The 16,814-nt window shown below is 41.8% G+C and overlaps 1 protein-coding gene across 7 annotated transcripts in view; it reads right to left on the bottom strand.

The window, feature by feature from the left end:
- LOC112219019 (cortactin-binding protein 2) overlaps nucleotides 1–16,814 on the bottom strand; it is a 101,919-nt gene that overhangs the window by 17,024 nt on the left and 68,081 nt on the right. For all 7 annotated transcript variants that reach the window (XM_042301743.1, XM_042301745.1, XM_042301744.1 and 4 more), the window contains exon 3: nucleotides 13,727–13,954. In XM_042301743.1, coding sequence (XP_042157677.1) covers nucleotides 13,727–13,954 — 228 coding nt within the window. The remainder of the gene's footprint in view (nucleotides 1–13,726; nucleotides 13,955–16,814) is intronic.

The following is a 16,814-nucleotide window of genomic DNA, read 5'->3' as shown; positions in this document are numbered from 1 at the left end:
CTGTAATACTGTAACCCTTATCCCAAACTGTAATACTGTAACCCTTATCCCAAACTGTAATACTGTAACCCTTATCCCAAACTGTAATACTGTAACCCTTATCCCAAACTGAAAATACTGTAACCCTTATCCCAAACTGTAATACTGTAACCCTTATCCCAAACTGTAATACTGTAACCCTTATCCCAAACTGTAATACTGTAACCCTTATCCCAAACTGTAATACTGTAACCCTTATCCCAAACTGTAATACTGTAACCCTTATCCCAAACTGTAATACTGTAACCCTTATCCCAAACTGTAATACTGTAACCCTTATCCCAAACTGAAAATACTGTAACCCTTATCCAAAACTGTAATACTGTACCCTTTATCCCAAACTGTAATACTGTAACCCTTATCCCAAACTGTAATACTGTAACCCTTATCCCAAACTGTAATACTGTAACCCTTATCCCAAACTGTAATACTGTAACTCTTACCCCCTCTATACCCCCTCAGTCACGCGTCAGAACATACTAATACAAATGCCCAGATCACACCTACACCAACAGTCAGGAGCTCAGATTATCTACAGTAAACTCACTTTTCAGCAACACACAAACACATGTCTGTCAGGACATACACATACACACACACGCCCAGATCACACCTACACTAAACATCTCAGATATAGCTAGAGCACCCACATCTGGAATATCCTTCACACCACAAACCTTCATGTCACATTCACGCCCCCACATGACATGACAATATACATTGCATTCGGAAAGTATTCAGACCCCTCCATTGTTCAACATTTTGTTACATTACAGCATTATTCTAAAGCTGATTAAAACATTTTTCCCCTCATCAATCTACACCCCATAATGTAAAAGCAAAAACTGTTTTTATTTATATAAGTATTCAGACCCTATGCTATGATACTCAAAATTGATCTCAGGTGCATCTTGTTTCCATTGATCATTATTGAGATGTTTTTACAACTTGATTGGAGTCCACCTGTGGTAAATTCAATTGATTTGGAAAGGCACACTCCTGTCTATATAAGGTCCCACAGTTGACAGTGCAAGTTAGAGCAAAAACCAAGCCATGAGGTGAAAGGAATTGTCCGTAGAGCTCCGAAACAGGATTGTGTTGAGGCACAGATCTGGGGAAGGGTACCAAAAAACTTCTGCATCATTCTTAAATGGAAGAGGTTTGGAACAACCAAGACTCTTCCTATAGCTGGCCGCCTGGCAAAACTGATCAAACGTGGGAGAAGGGCCTTGGTCAGGGAGGTGACCAATAACCAGATGGGGACGCATGGTGGTGGCAGCATCATGCTGTGGGGGTGTTTTGCAGCGGCAGGGACTGGGAGACTTGAACGGAGCAAAGTAGATCCTTGATGAAAACCTGCTCCAGAACGGTTAGGTTCTCAGACTTGGGCAAAGGTTCCCCTTCCAACAGAACAATGACTTGAAGCACACAGGCAAGACAACGCAGGAGTGGCTTCGTGACAAGTCTCTGAATGTCCTTGAGTGGCACAGCCAGAGCCTGGACTTGAACCCGATCAAACATCTCTGGAGAGACCTGAAAATAGCTGTGCAGCGACGCTCCCCATCCAACCTGACAGAGCTTGAGGATCTGCAGAGAAAAAGGGGAGAAACTGCCCAAATACAGGTGTGCCAAGCTTGTAGTGTCATACCCAAGAAGACTCAGGGCTGTAATCGCTGTCAAAGGTGCTTCAACAAAGTACTGAGTAAAGGGTCTGAATACTTATGTAAATGTGATATTTCAGTTTTTTATTTTTAAAACCTTTCTGGGAACGGGGTTCCGCTAGCGGAACAAATTCCAATTCAATCAAAAGAAATCTCAAAAATCGAATCTCTCAAACACACAAGTATTAGGCACCATTTTAAAGATACAATTCTCGTTAATCCAGCCGCAGTATCTGATTTCAAAAATGCTTTACTGCGAAAGCTCCACAAATGATTATGTTAGGTCACCACCAAGTCACAGAAAAACACAGCGATTTTTCCAGCCAAAGAGAGAGTTGTCACAAAAAGCAGAAATATATATCAAATTAATCACTAACCTTTGATGATCTTCATCAGATGACACTCATAGGACTTCATGTTACACAATACATGTATGTTTTGTTTGATAAAGTGAATATTTTAACATTGCCGTGTTATGTTCAGTAGTTCCAAAACATGCAGTGATTTTGCAGAGAGCCACATAAATTCACAGAAATACTCATAATAAACATTGATAATAGATACAACTATTATACATGGAACTTTAGATTTTAGACTTCTCCTTAATGCAACCGGTGTGTCAGATTTAAACAAATACAATTTTAAAAAAGCATAATCTGAGTACGGCTCTCAGATGACAAATCAAGCCAAACAGATATCCGCCATGTTGGAGTCAACATTAGTCAGAAATAGCATTATAAATATTCAATTTTTATTTGATGATCTTCATCAGAATGCACTCCCAGGAATCCCAGTTCCTCAATAAATGTTTGATTTGTTCGATAAAGTTCATAATTTATGTCCAAACACTTCCTTTTGTTTGCACGTTTAGTAAACAAATTGAAACTCACGAGGCACGGGCAATTCCAGAGGAAATGTCGGACGAAAAATCCAAAAAGTTATATTACTGGTCATAGAAACATATCAAACAATGTATAGAATCAATCTTTAGGATGTTTTTATCAAAAATGTTCAATAATGTCCCAACCGGAGAATTCCATTGTCTGTAGAAAAGCAATGGAACGAGAGGTAACTTTCTCATGACCGCGCGTCACGAGCCCATGCCAGACCTCTGACTCATTCCCCTCTCATTCAGCCCCCCTTCATAGTAGAAGCATCAAACAATGTTCTAAAGACTGTTGACATCTAGTGGAAGCTTTAGGAAGTGCAATATGACCAATATCCCACTGTGTCTTCAATAGGGGATGAGTTGAAAAACTACAAGCCTCAGATTTCCCACTCCCTGTTTTGATTTTTTCTCAGGTTTTTGCCTGCCATATGAGTTCTGTTATACTCACAGGCATCATTCAAACAGTTTTAGAAACTTCAGAGTGTTTTCTATCTAATAATATAATAATTATATCTAATACTAATAATAATATGCATATATTAGCATCTGGGACTGAGTAGGAGGCAGTTTACTCTGGGCACGCTTTTCATCCAAAAGTGAAAATGCTGTCCCCTTGCCCAAACAGGTTAATACATTACAGTCAAGATGTAAAAGACCACACAAGAAGAAACAGTTACTGGATGAACTATGCTCACACAGACACAAAAAGGATGAGGGAATCTAACGTTTTAAACATGAGTGAATTTCAATGTTTTGTCAACCCCGGGCGATTATATCTGGAGTGTGGCTGCTATTGTTAGCTGTGCGTTGGCAGAGAGGGTACAGGCTTAGCTGGACATTCCGAGCGATTGCCTGCCCCGCTACTCTAACAAGCCCAAACAATGAGGCTGAGACTGAGGCTGATATCCTTTATGCTGCCTGGCTGCCCCCCCTCAAACATAACCCCCTATAATACTCACTGGAATGAACACATATCATCTCTGGCTGATTGACTGAGTCACTGCTATGTCATTGTTATGAACCTGAATAGCTTCTAGGAAGCTGAACAGCAACAGAATGACATCCTTTTTAAATGAAGCACTTCTAATAGTATTATTATACAGTAATATGGTGAGATCTGTTGACTTGATCAAATATTGTAATTTCTCCCATTTAGGATAATGTCTTGTTACAATAGTCTTTATTACCCCTATAGGACCATTTCATTTACTTGTATTGTCCACCCCATGTATACACCTCACCAACATCATGTATACACCTCACCAACAACCTGTGTACATCTCAACAACATCATGTATACACCTCACCAACATCATATATACACCTCACCAACATCATGTATACACCTCACCAACAACCTGTGTACATCTCAACAACATCATGTATACACCTCACCAACATCATATATACACCTCACCAACATCATATATACACCTCACCAACATCATGTATACACCTCACCAACATCATATATACACCTCACCAACATAATATATACACCTCACCAACATAATATATACACCTCACCAACATCATGTATACATCTCACCAACATAATATATACACCTCACCAACATCATGTATACACCTCACCAACATCATGTATACACCAACAACATCATGTATACACCTCACCAACATACCAACATCATCATATATACACCTCACCAACATCATATATACACCTCACCAACATCATATATACACCTCACCAACATCATGTATACACCTCACCAACATCATATATACACCTCACCAACATCATGTATACACCTCACCAACATCCTGTGTACACCTCACCAACATCATGTGTACACCTCACCAACATCATGTGTACACCTCACCAACAACCTGTGTACACCTCACCAACATCATGTGTACACCTCACCAACATCATGTATACACCTCACCAACATCATGTGTACACCTCACCAACAACCTGTGTATACCTCACCAACAACATGTATACACCTCACCAACATCATGTATACACCTCACCAACATAATATATACACCTCACCAACATCATGTATACACCTCACCAACATAATATATACACCTCACCAACATCATGTATACACACCTCACCAACAACCTGTGTACATCTCAACAACATCATGTATACACCTCACCAACATCATATATACACCTCACCAACATCATATATACACCTCACCAACATAATATATACACCTCACCAACATAATATATACACCTCACCAACATCATGTATACACCTCACCAACATCATGTGTACACCTCACCAACATCATGTGTACACCTCACCAACATCATGTGTACACCTCACCAACATCATGTATACACCTCACCAACATCATGTGTACACCTCACCAACAACCTGTGTATACCTCACCAACAACATGTATACACCTCACCAACATCATGTATACACCTCACCAACATCATGTGTACACCTCACCAACATCACATGTACACCTCACCAACATCATGTGTACACCTCACCAACCACCTGTGTACACCTCACCAACCACCTGTGTACACCTCACCAACAACCTGTGTACACCTCACCAACATCACATGTACACCTCACCAACATCATGTGTACACCTCACCAACATCATGTGTACACCTCACCAACATCATGTGTACACCTCACCAACAACCTGTGTACACCTCACCAACATCATGTGTACACCTCACCAACATCATGTGTACACCTCACCAACAACCTGTGTACACCTCACCAACATCATGTGTACACCTCACCAACATCATGTATACACCTCACCAACATCATGTGCACACATCACCAACAACCTGTGTATACCTCACCAACCACCTGTGTACACCTCACCAACAACCTGTGTACACCTCACCAACATCACATGTACACCTCACCAACATCATGTATACACCTCACCAACATCACATGTACACCTCACCAACATCATGTGTACACCTCACCAACATCACATGTACACCTCACCAACATCACATGTACACCTCACCAACAACCTGTGTACACCTCACCAACATCATGTGTACACCTCACCAACATCATGTGTACACCTCACCAACAACCTGTGTACACCTCACCAACATCATGTGTACACCTCACCAACATCATGTATACACCTCACCAACATCACATGTACACCTCACCAACAACCTGTGTACACCTCACCAACATCATGTGTACACCTCACCAACATCATGTGTACACCTCACCAACATCACATGTACACCTCACCAACAACCTGTGTACACCTCACCAACATCATGTATACACCTCACCAACATCATGTGTACACCTCACCAACATCACATGTACACCTCACCAACATCATGTGTACACCTCACCAACATCATGTGTACACCTCACCAACATCATGTGTACACCTCACCAACAACCTGTGCACACCTCACCAATAATTCATGTACACCTCACCAGCATCACGTGTGCCACCTCATGGATTGAACTCTACCCTGTTCTTCGTGAATCATCCATGATGCAGGGCCTTCATTATGCCAGCACACAGCCTTAAAGGCTGCGTCCACCAAAGCGTATAACATACATGGCTTAAAAACGCATCAATACTCCAAGAAGCTTACTCAGAGAAACATGCATAAACATGGTATAGAATAAAACGTTGGCTTTGTTCTGCAGTCTAGCAACCAAGACTTGAGCTATACAACTCAAATGGCTTTGTTCATGTTATGTCACAGTATGTTATTATTCAAGGGCCAGCGATAACGATTTGTTTCATATTTCTCGTGTTGTTGTCATGTTCTGGTGTGTGGCGAATGTAATAGCTAGCTACAACCATGCAAGTAAAGGACCGGTCACCATAACAACGGATGGTAAGTTGGTGATTTATTCCAGGAGTGGAAAGGAGAGAATGAGGGTGAGGAAGGTGAGGGGTGTTGGAGAGAGAGAGGGAGGGAGGGATGGAGAAGGGGCTGGGGTAATCATTTCCTACTGATGACAATGGGGGATATTCTCGGAAGGAAAGGGGGAGTAAGGGGGGCAAGCAGGGAGGTAATGGAGAAAATTAGCCAAGAGATTTTAGTGTTTTAGACTCCATGCTGTGCTGCTGTAGTGACACTGGGTCACAATGGAGCGGTAGCAGCTTTTATTGTGTCAATGGCTGGTTCATGTTCAGTGGGACACACTGTAGCAAAACGGTTAGGAACAGAATTAGTATTGGAACAGGATCCCAGTGTCAATACTCCTCCTTCGCCTCCCACTCTTCCTCTACCGCTCTCATTCTCCCATTCTTTCCTCCTCTATCCTTCCCTCTCCTCCTCCTCCCCTGGCTATTGTCCAGTATTGGCCTGGCTGGCCGGCTGTGTGTCTCAGTGCTTATCTGGAGCACACAGTGAGTGCTGGCTAACAGAGATGTCTCTGTGGCCAGACAAGCCCAGTTGGAGAGTCTCTGGATCTGCTGGCTCTGTGACTGGTGGAGGGGTTCAGGAGCTGGCTCTGTGACTTTTGGGAGGGTTCAGGAGCAGGCTCTGTGACTGGTGGAAGGGTTCAGGAGCTGGCTCTGTGACTTTTGGGAGGGTTCAGGAGCAGGCTCTGTGACTTTTGGGAGGGTTCAGGAGCAGGCTCTGTGACTGGTGGAAGGGTTCAGGAGCTGGCTCTGTGACTTTTGGGAGGGTTCAGGAGCAGGCTCTGTGACTGGTGGAGGGTTCAGGAGCTGGCTCTGTGACTTTTGGGAGGGTTCAGGAGCTGGCTCTGTGACTTTGGAGGGTTCAGGAGCTGGCTCTGTGACTTTTGGGAGGGGTTCAGGAGCAGGCTCTGTGACTGGTGGAAGGGTTCAGGAGCTGGCTCTGTGACTGGTGGTGACTGGTGGAGGGTTCAGGAGCAGGCTCTGTGACTGGTGGAAGGGTTCAGGAGCAGGCTCTGTGACTGGTAGAAGGGTTCAGGAGCAGGCTCTGTGACTGGTGGAAGTGTTTAGGAGCAGGCTCTGTGACTGGTGGAGGGTTCAGGAGTAGGCTCTGTGACTGGTAGAAGGGTTCAGGAGCAGGCTCTGTGACTGGTGGAGGGTTCAGGAGTAGGCTCTGTGACTGGTGGAAGTGTTTAGGAGCAGGCTCTGTGACTGGTGGAAGTGTTTAGGAGCAGGCTCTGTGACTGGTGGAAGGGTTTAGGAGCAGGACAAGGAGAGCTGTGATATTATCACTTATCACACACAGGTACGCTTACACACTTACACACTTACACACACTTACAGTTGCATGGATGACACCAAGGTTATTATAGTTTCATGTTTTTATATTGACTTTTATTTCTATTCATTTGGGGATTTTAAAAAACATTTCAGTTTAGTTTCAGTTATTTTTCAGACCTGATTTGCATATTTTTAAATATTATTGTTTAAGTTGTATAAAAAAATATTTATATTTAGTTTTTATATGATCTCATTTTAGTTTTAGTGTTAGTGTTAGAGACAGAAAGCATTTGTGGGAGGCGATTTGTGGGAGCAATTTGTGTAGAATATATTTGTGTGTGTTTTTTTGGGGAAGTCACTTTGCAACTGTGGGGCAGTAATACATAAGGTGATGGGTCATGTCATAGTTTACATTTGTATTCAGACCCTTTGCTATGAAACTTGAAGTTGAGCTCAGGTGTATCCTGTTTCCATTGATCATCCTTGAGATGTTTCTACAACTTGATTGGAGTCTACCTGTGGTAAATTCAATTGATTGGACATGATTTGAAAAGGCACACACCTGTCTATATAAGGTCCCACAGTTGACAGTGCATGTCAGAGCAAAAACCAAGCCATGAGGTGGAAGGAATTGTCTATAGAGCTCAGAGACAGAATTGTGTCGAGGCACAGATCGGAATAAGGGTACCAAAAAAATTCTGCAGCATTGAAGGTCCCCAAGAACACAGTGGATTCTTAAATGGAAGTTTGGAACCACCAAGACTCTTCCTACAGCTGGCTGCCTGGCCAAACTGAGCAATGAGGGGAGAAGGGCCTTGGTCAGGGAGGTGACCAAGAACCCGATGGTCATTCTGACAGAGTTCTAGAGTTCATCTGTGGGGATGGGAGAACCTTCCAGAAGGACAACCATCTCTGCAGCACTCCACCAATCAGGCCTTTATGGTAGTGGCCAGACAGAAGCCACTCCTCAGTAAAAGGCACATGACAGCCCACTTGGAGATGGCCAAAAGGCACCTAAAGACTCTCAGACCATGAGAAACAAGATTCTCTGGTCTGATGAAACCAAGATTGAACTCTTTGGCCTGAATGCCAAATGTCATGCCAAAGTACAGAGAGATCCTTGATGAAAACCTGCTCCAGAACACACAGGACCTCAGACTAGGGCGAAGGTTCCCCTTCCAACAGGACAACGATCCTAAGCACACAGCCAAGATAACGCAGGAGTGGCTTCGGGACAAGTCTCTGAATGTCCTTGAGTGGCCCGGACTTGAACCCGATCGAACAGCTCTGGAGAGACCTGAAAATAACTGTGCAGTGACACTCCCCATCCAACCTGACAGAGCTTGAGAGGATCTGCAGAGAAGAATGGGAGAAACACCCCAAATACAGGTATGCCAAGCTTGTAGCATCATACCCAAGAATAATCAAGACTGTAATCACTGCCAAAGGTGCTTCAACAAAGTACTGAATAAAGGGTCTGAATACTTATGTAAATGTCATATTTTAGTTTATTTTTAATACATTTGCAAAAAAATCTAAACCTGCTTTTGCTTTGTCGTTATGGGGTATTGCGTGTAGATTGATGAGGGAAAATCAATTTAATCAGTTTTAGAATAATGTTGTAATGTAACAAAATGTGGAAAAAGACAAGGAGTCTGAATACTTTCCCGAAGGCACTGTAAGTATTGAAATAGCTACAGCAAATAGGATTAGGCCAATTACTCCGAATGTCACTTGTTGTGCTGCCCTGCTGTGAGACTCTTTGTTTTACTGCGCGGTGCCAGTCAAGTTGAAATAGGCTAACGCCCAACCCTAGCATATGTATGTCCAGACCTCTGAGTCTCAGGATATATGAATAACTCTACATCCAGATGTGTGTTCTCTCTCTCTCTCTCTCTCTCTCTCTCTTATTCTCTCTCTCTCTTATTCTCTCTCTAATTCTCTCTCTCTCTCGCGCTTCTCACTCTCTCTCGCTTCTATCTCGCTTCTTTCTCTCTCTCTCTCTCTCTCTTACTCACCCTCTCTCTCTTACTCGCTTCTCTCTCTCTTACTCTCTCTCGCTTCTTTCTCTCTCTCTCTTACTCACCTTCTCTCTCTCTCTCTTATTCTCCCTCTCTTTCTCTATTCCAGGAGAGGTAGTTGTTGAAGGTTGGAGTGGGTGAGGGTGTATGTATGAGAGGTTGGCATGGTGAATGAGGGAGTGTGAGTGGGAGGGGGGATATTTAAGTGTGTGTGCCGCTTTTGTCTCTATGTGGTGCATGCTTGCGTGTAAGAATGTGTGTGTTCCAAGGTTATTATAGTAAACTGAAACAAAAATGAAAACGAATTATGAAAAAAGAGTAGTAAACTGAAAAACAATAATTAACAGATGAATGAAAAACGAAAACTATTATCTTTGACTCCAAAACGAACTAAAGTCAAATATAAACCATCATGAATTATGTTCAGCATTTTGAGGGTTTTCAAGCTACTGAAGCTGGTGGATAAATATGACCAGTAGATGGCGATGTTTCAAATAGGCCTAGCTTGTGCATCACTATCACTAGCTAACAGGGGAAAAAATCATCTAGGTATTTAAGTTCATTCAATTTTTTAAAACAAAATTTAAAAAGCATTGGATTGGTGTAAACATGGGCGAGAGAGAGTTTCCTTCTATAACGAAGTTAAGAACATACCTTAATCTCACTCCACAGCTAACTTGAAATTGTAGTTATTTTTCTATAGGTCAAACGTGCGTCTGCGAGTAGAGAATCACTGGTTCGAGCACCGTATGGGGACAGGGACAGTGGAGGAAGCTACACTGTTAGCAGCACACTGACGTCTGTTTCACTGGTTCCTTGACTCGGGATCAACAGCTCAGCTCAACGACTGGGGTCACTCACTGTGTAGTCAGTTTGAAAGGGGTGAGAGTAATGGACTTAAGAACGTACTAAACTCACTCCACAATGTCACTGATGGAGCTATCAAATTAGGTATTTATTGATAGCTCAAACAGTTGGTATGTTGTCAATTAGGGCAGTCACATGTGTCTACAAGCAGAGGATCACTGGTTCACACCCAGTATAGGGACAGGAGGAAGCTACACACTAACATCTGTTTCACTTCTGTATGTTTTGCACAAATCTATACTTTATCATTTAAACCTAACTTAAATAAGGTATTTCTGTAAAATTGTTAAAATAAATTTGCTACAATTTCGACAACCTGTTTTCACTTCGTCATTATGGGGTATTGTTTGTAGATTTCTGGGGATAACTATTTTAAAAATCCATTTTAGGCTGTACCGTTACAAAATGTGGAAAAAGTCAAGAGGTCTGAATACTTTCCAAAGGCACTGTAAGTGATAATGCCTGAGAAGCCGGTGTTTGGAGGATATACGTGACTCGTTTCAGGAAACTAGGCGTATGTCGCGCGTCACTACTTCAAAGGAGAGCCATTTGAACGTACAATTTTTTTAAATTATCAACATTTGTTTTTTGTCAGAAATGCCTTCTGGAACATGTGAACTTTCATGTGCCTTAACAACAAACTTGTATGCCATCTGTAAATACGAATTAAATTGTTAAAATTGCTGAGATAATGAGTGGGCTGGACATGCCGAGAGATGAGTTTGGATTGGTTTGCCACGCTTCTGTCTATTTGAGCTGGTCAGTATGTGTAGGTAATCCTGTCTAACGCAGCTTAAAAAAAACATTGTGTAGTAGAACTGCATAAGTGTTGCTCTCCACTTTCTAGAGGACTGAGTTTTGAAATCAGTGGAATTGGAGTATGATAGCTTAGGAGAACATATGTCTACGGATTACATCTTCAAACTAAGGGCAACCATGGCATCTGTGACAGAAGCGTCCAGCCATGTATATCGGTAAGATAGTCCAGCTTGCTACATTTTCAGATATTACACATTTCTAATTTAGTCAGAAATTCATTTTAAATGTCAAGTTAATGTGTAATGTTAGCTAGCTAACATTAGCTGGCTCTCTAGCTAATGTTACGTGTACTGTATGATCTGTGTAGTAATATTATTTGTATCTCAGAGCCATTTGCATTGCCAGCTATAGCCTAATGTTAGCTAGCAAACATTGAACCTTGTTGGTTAGCTACCTGCAGATTCATGCAGGGTAGTAACGTCATGAGTTGGGATTATGGTTCATTGTTTAGCTAGCTAGCTACATGTCTTAACAAAAGTATCCATTTCATTAAAATGTTCATGATGTCACTGCAACACGACAGCTGTTGACAGACGTAGCTGGTAAATTCTGCTACATAAGAACGAATCGAGCCGGTCGGTCACATATTGGTACAGTGTTAGGCCCGAGATGAGAAGGTGAGTGCCTGCAAACCATGCCAATATATCCTTCAAACACCGGCTTCGAGGGCATTATCACTTTTATATAACAGGTTACATTTTCAAATATGTATATATTTTTTTTAAATTAAAAACTTTATTTTGATGAATTTATTTATACTATTTCATCCTTCCACAAGATATAGTCCTGACACAAATCTAGTGTTGCTTCCCAATCCGGCTGGTCGTTTGTTCTTGCCAGAGACACGACCCAGTCATTAAGTCTTTTTGTTCCGTATCGATTTGTTCGTTCTAAATGTTCCATTGCCATACTGGCTGGCAACGTTCTTATCCCTTGCTTGCTAGCTGGCCAACTATGGCTAATTTACAGTCACGTAACCAGAATTACAACAAAGTATCTGCATTTATATTTGTTTAAGCTCTTTTCTAGTGACATTTATTTGGATACATCCATAACATTGAGCTAATGATTTCACCTGGCATAGAAAATGTGCTCTTTTGTCAGAACACTGTTGTTCAGAGGGGCTAGCCAACAACACAGATAAGACAATAACTTCAAACTGAAGCTGGAAAGACAGCAACTATCTGCACTTCGTTTCTTTGGCCTGTTTTCTATTGATATTTCTCTGTATATATTCATCAAATTATGCTGATTCATGATTTCGACTGGCTGACAAAAGCTGCCTGCCTCTTTGTCTCATTCTGGCTCCTGACGCGTTCATTACTACGCGACCGCTGGAGATCGAATTTGAATATTGAAACAATATTGCAAATGTTGGAGATACAGAACGCAACGTTTATACAACGTTATACTAATCTCTAAATGTTAGTCTAAAAGAAATGTGAGATAATATCAAGATGCTTTTTATAGTGAAGATTTTGTTTATAAAGTACCTGGCTGGGCTGATGAGACAGAGGATTGCGCAGTCAGATGGAACAGAGTAAAAAGGCCTTTTAACGTCATAGATTTAGACACACACATTGTACAAATATGTTATATAACCTACAGCATCGTATATCCCAATGTTTTATGGGTACATAATCACGATAGGACAAAGGTTGATATCGCCCAACCCTAATATATACACCATCTCTCTTTAAGATGCATACATTATCTCTCTTATCTCTCTTACGCACACATACACACATGCACGCACACAGAACATGAGCCAAATGGGCCAAATCACATCACATTCACACACACACACACACACACACACACACACACACACACACACACACACACACACACACACACACACACACACACACACACACACACACACACACACACACACACAAACACACACACACACACACACACACACACACACACAGAACATGAGCCAAATGAGCCAAATCACATTCACACACACACACACACACACACACACAGAACATGAGCCAAATGAGCCAAATCACATTCACACACACACACACACACACACACAGAACATGAGCCAAATGAGCCAAATCTCATTCACACACAAACTAGTAAACACACAAACAAATCAATGTGTAAAGTGCACGTAGGTGTGCACTTTAGTGTCTACATAATATACAGTTATGCAGTGTTAACTTTAAGTCGATATACTGTAAGTTAACGAGTTTGCTAGTCTGCAATCTCGGCAGGTCTGCATGTCATCATATCATGATATTGTATCGTAGCATCGTATACCCTCTTCTGCCTGCTCTCGGCAGCAGCCAGCTGTGCTGACATCCTCTCCTGCATCTTCCTGCAGTGCGCCATGACTGCCTCCAGGACTGAGATGGGGCTGGAGCCAACTGGCCGGCGTTCTTTGTCCCCCCCAGGGACACAGTCAAAGTCCCTCTGCAGGGCCAGGAAGGGGTCCGTCAGACTGAAGTGGCCGTAACGCTCCTGGAGGAACACATCCTTACGCCGCGCCTACGGAGAGATAGAGGAAGACAGAAAGTTACATTTGAAAAGAATCACATCAATCACTGACCAAGAGCGTTGGTCATGTTCATATACAGAGAGACAGAGAGCGAAAGACAGTGACAGAGAAAGAGAGAGACAAATGAGGGTTAAGTATAGATAACCATTTTATAAGAATCACATCAGTCTATGACTATTTGATTTATATAACCGATTTATTCTTAAAAGCAAAGTGCATTAGGTAGGTATTTGTTTGATGACTACTATATGAACTGATTGAATATCATTATCATGATATTGCCAATTATTTCAATGACTATTTCACTAGTAAAGTGGAAAAACTCAGAAGTGAAATGATAACATTAAACGGTGAACCATCATATTTTTGTATAAAATATCAAATAATGAAAGAGGATTGTTGTTTTGAATTTGGTCAAGTTACTGTGGGAGAGGTGGAAGAACTATTGTTATCCATCAATAATGATAAACCACCAGGTAGTGACAACCTTGATGGGAAACCATTGAGAATGGTAGCAGACTGTAATGACACCCCTATTTGCTATATCTTTAACCAAATAAATTAAAATAAAATGTTATTTGGCACATTCGCCGAATACAACAGGTGTAGGTAGACCTTACAATGAAATGCTTACTTACAAGCCCTTAACTAACAATGCCATTTTAAGAAAAATAGATCAGTAAAAAATAAGAAATAAAAGTAACAAATAGTTAGAGCAGCAGTAAACTAACAATTGCGAGGCTATATACAGGGGGTACCGGTACCGAGTCAATGTGCGGGGTCACACGTTAGTCAAGGTAATATGTACACTACCGTTCAAAAGTTTGGGGTCACTTAGAAATGTCATTGTTTTTGAATTTTTTTGTCCATTAAAATAACATCAAATTGATCAGAAATACAGTGTAGACCTTGTTAATTTTGTAAATGATTATTGTAGCTGGAAACAGCAGATTCTTTAATGGAATGTCTACGTACAGAGGCCCATTATCTGCAGCCATCACTCCTGTGTTCCAATGGCACGTTGTGTTAGCTAATCCAAGTGTATCATTTTAAAAGGCTAATTGATCATTAGAAGACCATTTTGCAATTATAGCAGCTTCATTAAATAATACCCTCAAAACACCAGTCTCAACGTCAACAGTGAAGAGGCGACTCCGGGATGCTGGCCTTCTAGGCAGAGTTCCTCTGTCCAGTGTCTGTGTTCTTTTGTCCATCTTAATCTTTTATTTGTATTGGCCAGTCTGAGATATGGCTTTTTAATTGCAACTCTGCCTAGAAGGCCAGCATCCCGGAGTCACGGCTTCACTGTTGACGTTGAGATTGGTGTTTTGCGGGGGAACTATTTAATGAAGATGGCAGTTAAGGACTTGTGACGTGTTTGTTTCTCAAACTAGACACTCTAATGTACTTGTCCTCTTGCTCCGTTGTGGACCTCCCATTCCTCTTTCTATTTTAGTTAGAGCCAGTTTGTGCTGTTCTGTGAAGGGAGTAATACACAGCGTTGTACGAGATCTTCAGTTTCTTGGCAATTTCTCGCATAGAATAGCCTTAATTTCTCAGAACAAGAATAGACTGATGAGTTTCAGAAGAAAGTTCTTTGTTTCTGGCCATTTTGAGCCTGTAATTGAACCCACAAATGCTGATGCTCCAGATACTCAACTAGTCTAAAGGAGGACAGTTTTTTGCTTCCTTATCAGAACAACAGTTTCCAGCTGTGCTAACATAATTGCAAAAGGGTTTTCTAATGATCAATTAGACTTTTAAAATGATACACTTAGATTAGCAAACACAACGTGCCATTGGAACACCTATGTAGATATTCCATAAAAAATCTGCCGTTTCCAAGCTACAATAGTAATTTATAACATTAACAATGTCTACACTGTATTTCTGATCAATTTCATGTTGTTTTAATGGACAAAAAAATAAGCCTCTCTTTCAAAAACAAGGACATTTCTAAGTGACCACACACTTTAGAACAGTAATGTACATGTAGGTAGAGTTAAAGTGACTATGCATAAAAAAAACAGATAATAGCAGCAGCGTAAAGAAAGGGGGGGGGATGCAAATAGTCTGGCCATTTGATCAGCTGTTCAGGAGTCTTATGGTTTAGGGGTAAAAGCTGTTAAGAATCCTTTTGGACCTAGACTTGGCACTCCGGTACCGCTTGCGATGTGGTAGCAGAGAGAACAGTCTATGACTAGGGTGACTGGCGTCTTTGACAATTTAGAGCCTTCCTCTGACACCTGGTATAGAGGTCCTGGATGGCAGGAAGCTTAGCCCCAGTGATGTACTGGGCCATATACACTACCCTCTGTAGCGCCTTGCTGTCAGATGCTGAGCAGTTGCCATACCAGGCAGTGATGCAACCAGTGATGCAACCATGCTCTCGATGGTGCAGCTGTAGAACTTTTTGAGGTTCTGAGGTCCCATGCCATATCTTTTCAGTCTCCTGAGGGGGAATAGGTTTTGTCGTTCCCTCTTCACGACTGTCTTGGTGTGCTTGGACCATGATAGTTTGTTAGTGATGTGGACAACAAGGAACTTGAAGCTCTCAACCTGCTCCACTACAGCCCCGTCGATGAGAATGGGGCCTTCTCGGTCCTCCTTTTCCTGTAGTCCACAATTGTCTCCTTTCTCTTGATCACGTTAAGGGAGATGTTGTTGTCCTGGCACCACATGGCCTGGTCTCTGACCTCCTCCTATAGGCTGTCTCATCGTTGTTGATGATCAGGCCTACCACTGTTGTGTCATCAGCAAACTTAATGATGGTGTTGGGGTTGTGCCTGGCCATGCAGTCATGAGTGAACAGGGAGTAAAGGAGGGGACTGAGCATGCACCCCTGGGGAT

Source organism: Oncorhynchus tshawytscha, linkage group LG19 (assembly GCF_018296145.1).
Source record: "Oncorhynchus tshawytscha isolate Ot180627B linkage group LG19, Otsh_v2.0, whole genome shotgun sequence".
In the NCBI taxonomy this organism is placed as follows: Eukaryota; Metazoa; Chordata; class Actinopteri; order Salmoniformes; family Salmonidae; genus Oncorhynchus; species Oncorhynchus tshawytscha.
The sequence above is the reverse complement of the archived record's forward strand: the minus strand, read 5'-3'. Positions and strand labels throughout refer to the sequence as shown.